The sequence below is a fragment of the Orycteropus afer genome, unplaced genomic scaffold, assembly GCF_000298275.1.
Source record: "Orycteropus afer afer isolate SDZICR_OR568_19922 unplaced genomic scaffold, OryAfe1.0 scaffold00274, whole genome shotgun sequence".
NCBI lineage: Eukaryota > Metazoa > Chordata > Mammalia > Tubulidentata > Orycteropodidae > Orycteropus > Orycteropus afer.
The window spans coordinates 3,422,886-3,430,304 of record NW_006921861.1 but is presented as its reverse complement, the minus strand read 5'-3'; the positions used below and the strand labels follow the sequence as shown (position 1 = coordinate 3,430,304).

At 48.4% G+C, this 7,419-nt stretch overlaps 1 protein-coding gene across 1 annotated transcript; it reads left to right on the top strand.

Moving 5' to 3' along the window:
* The first annotated feature begins 2,759 nt into the window (after nt 1–2,759).
* Nucleotides 2,760–5,321, top strand: AMER3 (APC membrane recruitment protein 3). Its single transcript, XM_007950516.1, has one exon. It carries the CDS (start codon nt 2,760–2,762, stop codon nt 5,319–5,321), a length of 2,562 nt encoding a protein of 853 aa, XP_007948707.1.
* The last annotated feature ends 2,098 nt before the right edge of the window (nt 5,322–7,419 follow it).

Genomic DNA, 7,419 nt, shown 5'->3' with positions numbered 1-7,419 from the left:
TTCCCAGATTCTACACAGAGTGAAATAAGCCTTATCATGACTATTTGAATTTATATCCAGAAGAATGATAATTAAAAGATTTGCCTAAAGTATCAAAAAAGGTTAAATGCAGTAGAGATCTCAAAATTTCTTGACATACAAATTATATTATCTTCAATAATAATTGTTCTAAATTTGTGTGAGCTTTGCTTTAATCTTCATTTTAATTTTAATTTTAATGATACTTTCCAAAAGTCCTCATAAAAACACAATTATTATTCTATTTTTTATATTTCCTATGAAGGGGAGCTTGGGTTATTGATTCAAAGAATGACAGTGTATCATACTTAAGAGTAAAGGCTTGAGTTAAAATCCTAGCTTTGTCACTTACCACCTGCATGACCTTGGTCAATCTTTTGACTACTCTAGACTTTAATTTCTCATTTGTGAAATAAAGATTACAATAGTGTGTCTCTTATAAGGTAATCAATCACACACTACCTAGTTAGGTGCATCCAAGACTCAAACCTAGTTTCTCTGACTCCAGACCCTGAGTAGTAACCATTATGCTATACACAACAAAATCTATCAAAGTTGGTGGAGGCCTTGTCTAGTCCTCAAGTAATTACGTGGAGTGGAAAAAAAAGTCTATAAGTGCAGAGCAGGAAAGGACTAGGCACACATCACCTAGCCAAAGGCAGGTGCTGCTATCCAGGGTGCTGTCATAGGTAGGATCAGTCCTTGCATACAGGCAAAGAAACCAGCCAAAATTTCTCTAATGTTTGCCTGGTTAACTTGACAGAGAACTGTCAAAGAGAAGAGGAGACACTATGGCAAACAGAGCATGTTTCAAGTAAAAGCAGTGGTGTGAGCTTGGTGTACACATGAGGATATGGTAAAAAGAAGATAATGTTTTTGGACTGGACTTACGAGTCTCCGAATACTGTCCCAAGACATGTTTAAAATTTCCCACTGCTGTTGAGTCAGATCCGACTCATAGTGACCCCTCCTTGGGTTTCCAAGGCAATATTACTATGAAGTAGATTGCCCAACCTTCCTTCCACAGAGTGGCTGGTGGATTTGAACTGCCAGCCTTCTGGTTAGCAGTCAACTGCCTCAGCACTATGCCACCCTTGCTTTATTTTCCACAATCAGTTATTAGCACAAACCCCTTCAGGGTTTACCCTTACTTCTCTACATCCTCACTTGCTTGACTATTCCCATTGCACATTTTCCCATCATCTTAGCTTGAAATCTGGGCCTCTGTTCACAACTCCCTGACTGCTTCTTTTTGCTCATTTCAATTGCTGGATTTGTGTCTTTTTTTTTCCTTGGAAAGACTATAACATCATCTTTTTTTCATTTTTATGACTGTAGCCTTGAATTAGAGTATATCTCCATGTACTAAGTCCACTTTAACCACCCCCTGAAACTCTTCTCTGCCCACTGCCTCTCTCATGATTTATTCTGTCCTTCACTCAGGTGTTATATGAATGACCTTAAGCCACTTATCTTACCTCTCACTCAGAAGACTCCCTATGGCTCTTTATTGGTCTCAAGATAAGGCCAGACTCCTCAAGTGTACAAGGATTATAGTTATTTATTAACACTCTTGCTACCTTCCTCAGCCCCACATCCAGGGCAAACATCAATAAGCAATCCCAGAACTCTCCCATTGACCTCAGACTGAGCATCAGAAACCTTCTCTGGGTGGCATATCATGTATCAATATCCATCAGTTAAAAGGTACCACCTGCATGCCCTTTCATCCCAGGTGCTCTGTGTCTATCCAGTTTTCCTGTACCATATCCCCTTGCCTTGCACCATGGTGCTCTTCCTCTTCTCTGTCCTCAAGCTCTGCATACACCAGTAGATGTTTGGCTGTTTCTTAATTGATGGATTCATGCATCCCCAGACAGATGTAGCAGTCCTGGGGGCAGTGTATGTATCCACCCCTCTGACTGACACCAACCGAATTCAGCTCAGGAGACAGGCAGGCTGGGTTTCCCATTCACCTTTGTCTCTTCTAGATGAAGGAAACAAATTACTTATTGGATTCTCCATTCCATCCACTCAAAAGGACCAGGAAATCTTCCTCATAGGTTGTGGTGAGGATGAACTGAAGTGCTCTTTGTGAAATGACTGGTCTATTGGGTAGAAGTCTGGATTGGCCAGATAAGTTCTGGGAGTATGCCTGGGCAAGTTGAGAGGTCACAGACATAGGAGTCATGCCATACCCCAGGCTGGTCTCATTTTGGCTCCTCCTATGTGCCTTAGACACATGAATTAATTTTTCTATGCATCAGTTGCCCATAAAGGGTAAAGCAGTGGCCTCAGACCATGCTGTGAGAGTGGATGTATTGTTCTTATCTCCCCATCCTCTGACTCCACGGAGTAGGTCCTGGTTAGGATGTCAGAACTCAGCTTCCAGTGCCCTTATAGCCAAGGTCTTTGCAGCTGAGTGAAGCTATGTGAGCAGTGGCAGACAGAGAGCTCCCATGCTCATGTTACTCTCCAGAAACTAAAAAATCAAACTCACTGTCTTTCAGGTGGATCTGACTCATAGTGATCCCTCCTTGGGTTTACAAGGCAGCATCACTTCAGAAGTAGATTGTCCAATGTTCCTTCTGAGGAGTAGCTGGTGGGTTTGAACCACCAGCCTTCTGGTTAGGAGTCAGATGCCTTAGGCACTATGCCACCATGTGACCCTAGAGAGTACTATGTGTCTTGGGTACTAAGTGCCTGTGCTTCCTCCATAGCATCTGCTATCACTGGACAACATGGAGCTGAGGAGAGGAAAGACCTTCATCAAATCCAGCCTGCAGATTTCCCATGAGAAACCACAGGTCCTGCCAGCCACTGCCCAGGCCAGGGAGGATGCTGGACTCTGGCTGGTCCCACTGGAGAAGCAACCAAAGCCCCATGATGAGAAGGTCCTCCTGACCAGCCCTGGCCTTCAAGAATATGACAGATTGCCCAACAAGGGGGCACAGTCAGGTCTGAGAGAGGGGCCCACAGACCTGTGTGGAGCCACTTTCAAACTGGTGCAGAAGAGCAAGACTTACAACTGTGTACTGGGGGCTGGCACAGTAGCTGCTACTCCAGGGCCACTGGTGGGCAGTGCTAGCTTCCCAGGGCCTCCCAGCAGGCTGACATCCATGGGCAGCTGTGGTGGCCGGCGCATGATTGACTACCGCCACTTTGTGCCCCAGATGCCTTTTGTGCCTGCTGTGGCTAAGAGCATCCCCAGGAAGAGGATTTCCTTGAAACACCCCAAGAAGTGCTTTCGAAACCTGTTCCACCTTCGCAGAAACAAGACTGAGAATTTGGCCTCCCTGGCAGCCAAGGGTAAAGTCCTATCCTTGCCCAGGGGTCAGTCAGAGGATGGAGGGAGGCTGGGCACAGACATCTTCCACTTGGGAGAGGGGTCACAACCAGATAGCCTGTTTCAGGACCTCTCTGACAGTGAACTCCCATCAGATTCCTCCTTTGACCTCTGCAGGGCCCTGTGTGAGGACGTGGCCTCACTCAAGAGCTTTGACTCCCTCACAGGCTGTGGGGAGATCTTTGCTGATGAGAGCTCAGTGCCATGCTTGGAGCTGAATGAGGGCTCAGAAAGTCCAGCACAGGATCCGCAGTCCCTTGAGAGCAATGTTCCTAGGGGCCCATCCCAGGGCAGTATGGAACAACTACAGTCTCCTGCCCAGAATGATGTGTCTGATTTTGCCAACTTCTGGGACAGTGTGAATCGCTCAGTGAAGCAGCAGCAGTGTGCCCTATTGGGCCCCTGGCTGAGGGCACCCCAAGGGCTGAACATAGACGAGTCCAGTCTGGATGCAACTGGGCTTGCCAAGCTGCCTCTGTGCCCCTGCAGGAACCCCCACAGTGGCTCCAAAGCCAGCTCCATAGACACAAGCACCCCCAAGAGTGAGCAGCCAGAATCCCTCTCCACCAGTGATGAGGGTTATTATGATGCCTTCTCCCCCAGCCTTGAGGAGGACAAGAAGGAGGCCCTCAGCCCAGACATACCTGTGACTGCTTTCCCTCGGGACAGCTACAGTGGAGATGCCCTCTATGAACTCTTCTATGACTCCAGTGAGGGCCCTGTCAGCCCTAGTCTGAATGATGACCTGTGCATGTCTGATAGTCTGTCGGGGCCGGCACTGGGCACGTCCCTGTCCATATGCAGCTTCCATGTGGGAGCTGAAGAAAACCTGGCTCCACTACCTGGCCCTGACCTGCTTGGCCAGGGCTTCCTGCAGAGCTCCTGGAAGGGCAAGGAATGTCTACTGAAGCTCTGCGACACTGAGCTCTCCATCACCATGGGCATCATCAACTGGCTCCGCCGGGGCCCTGAACTTCGGGCTCCACCTGCCCAAGCCCCTGGAGATTCCTCAGCTTCATCTGGCTCAGGGAGAGCCTCCAGGGGACTGGTGGAGAAGGTGGAAGCCAGCTCCACAGAGAAAGACCCATGTATGGAGAGCCTAAATGGAAAGAGGAACCAGCCCTCAGGTGTAGGCAGGGCTCCTGTGTGCTCAGTACCCACTGGGCAGAGATTGTGGAAACACACAGGAACTAAGGGCCTCCCTTCAAGAGAAAGCCAAGTCCCAAGCGTGGCTAAGTGGGGAACCTGCAGTCCATCCAAGGACCTCTCTGTAGAGCACTTGCAGGTCTCTGAGGAAGAAGGCATATCCTCTGTTGGGTCTGCAGACATGGTGTCAGCAAACACTTCTGAAAAAAGCAAGACCTCAAATTCCTCTGCCTGGACAAGCTCCCAGAAGGAGCCCAAGCTCCCTGTGAACCTAGGGTGTCTGCAAGGCCCTTGGAGGCTGGGTCTTGGAGGCAGCACCCAAGAGCAAGAGCCCTCCCTGATGGGTTGTGTGGCCCAAGTGGCAGCCCTACAGGTACATCAGGACAGCCAGCACCAGACAGAGAGCCACCAGAGACAGAATGCAGGCAGTGGGCTCTGTGGGAGGTCTGCAGGCAGAAGCCTTGGCACTCCACAGCAGAGAGAGCTAGGCCACCTCCCCAGTGCAGCTGCCATGTGTAGCCTATCCTCCCAAGGTAGCCCATTTCACAACCCACAGGATCAGAGGTGCCTAGACCCTGAACTGGGCCTGAAACATCCCAGAAGGGCACAAAGAGGTCAGCTGGACTTTGTGCTGAGTCCCCAGAACTTCTCACCAGGAACCACGGACCTTGCTTCCCACAGCCAGCAGGCTGGAGCCACCTCTACAAGTCCCACAGACCACTGCAGCCACCACCTGACCCACAAGTGCATCCAGTATGGTCAGGCAGAAGTGGGGATGCCTAGGCTAGGTCTGGCTGAGCCCCACCTGTAGAATGGTGAGCTTGCATTCATAGAGTTTTCTCATGCCTCTTCAAGCTCACATATGGCCAGTGAGAACCTGAGGCCCAAGTTGGTGATGGAGGAGGTGCAGGTCTCAAGCAAAGAGAGGGGCATTTTAACTTGTGAGGCTTCTTTGCCTAAACTTTTTAGCTCAGCCACAGCCAGTACTGGGTGGTCAAGGCTAAGAATACCTACCAAGCTATAGATGCCTCATTGACTTCTCCACAAGGAATCAAAGAGTGGTGGCTATGGCCATGCCTGTGAAGAGGCTCAGGCTTGAGATTTATGAGGAGATGGACACATATAATCAATTTGAGTGAGATATAGTAAGCCAATACAACTGTATTTGGGGTTGAAAATAAAATAACAGATAGAGACTGAAAGCTAAGAGAAAGAATGGGAGGGGGTAGCTGAGAGCTTGGAAGCAGGAGCCAACAGACCACTCAGAGAAACCCTCCGACTCACGCTGCTCCCAGGACAGGACACCACATGCACCTGATGGTCCCTCCACCATGGCAGTCAAAGAAGAAAAGACTACATCTTCACACGAGCCCTGAACTGACAAATACTACATTATAAAGATACTCTGCCAGTCTGGTCATGTGGACCAAAGCTGATAGACTCAGTGGACTCTGTCATATATCTCATACAAATAATTCCCCTAACTTGCTCTCTGCCTAACAGAAGCCGTGAATGACCAGATATTTTGGGGAAAAATTAGGGGTCTTCATGACTTTGTTATTCTTTTTGCAAATAGCAAAGGTCTTCTGGCTCCTCTGCCCCTCCAAATGTCAGCATCCTTGTCTATCCTTCAAGAAAACACCCTTTTAGATGGGCTTTACCCTTAGGAAAGCCACAGCACACACAAAACACATGCTCAGAACCAGAACAGAAAGGGCAAGTATGTGTGTGCCCCTGTGGGCTGATGTTCAAAAAGCCAGGTACTGGCTCTAGCTTTATGTCAGGGCATAAGGTATAGGGACAGAACAGCTGTGGAAGGGTTCTTCACAATTAGATTCTACCTCAGCCAACATGGAGCAGTGTGATGCAAATAATGAAGGGTGACAGGTAGCATGGCATTTATAAGTGGGAGAAAAAGAGGGAGGTCAGGTCTTGGATATCTTGCTGGAGAAGTCACATTAGTGCAGATTTCCACTGGGAGGACAGCAAGGTGGATGAGCTCTGATTGTGAGGGAAAGACAGGGACAGAATTCCAGACAGAGAACAGTCTGGCAAGTTGAGGACAGGATCCCTTCTCCTGATTGTCTGTAGTTTGACTTCATGCTAGAAGGGTCCCTGTGGCCCTAATAACAACCGTTTACTGAGGCCTTCTGCATGCACACAGGTTCCTGGCAAGACTAATTCCAGACCTGGGACAAGGGAAACTCAGAATTTCACTTTCTGTGAAGCCACACTTAGCTCCTTCACCCAGGATGCACACAAATTGTCACCACTAGTGAGAGTGAACCCTCCCTATATGCTCGTTACTCTTGTGAGCAGTGTAAACATGCATGAGTTCATCTTATCCCTGCAGTAACATAAGTGACCTAAATGCAGGTGTTATCCTTGTTTTTTCAGGTATCAAAATTAACGTACAGAGTGGTAAGATAAGACTTGCCCACAGTAACACATAGCTAGGATGAGGGTTAATGGGATTTGGATCCCAGCTGCTTGGCACCAAAGGCCCAAGTCTTACCAATCTACAGAACTTCTCTTGCAGAGCTCCTGCAGCAATTGCCTCTTCAACCTTCCACTCCTTCCTTCTCTAGAGGCATAGATGTCCCTGCACCCACTGTGTTCCAGGCACAGGGCTCTGTGCCAGTTCCTATTCCTCTGTTGCTGGACTGAGAGCTCCTGAGAGAGGCCATACCTATTCAGCTTGCAACCTTGTCACTTTGTGAGTGTTCAGTAAGTACTTGTTGAAAGAATGAAATATTAAAAGATTGCACATGGTTTTCTGTTTTTTGTTGACTGAGCCTTATCTGTGGGGAGTAACAGAGTTAAGGTTTCAGAAACTACTCTGGCTTGAACAGCCCTCCCTCAGCAGAAGTCAGTTGTGATTTTAGCAGGGAATGTCCTTGTCCTGAGGC

Coding starts and splice junctions, on each gene's coding strand:
- AMER3 (XM_007950516.1), top strand. CDS start 2,760: ATGGAGCTGAGGAGAGGAAAGACCTTCATCAAATCCAGCCTGCAGATT.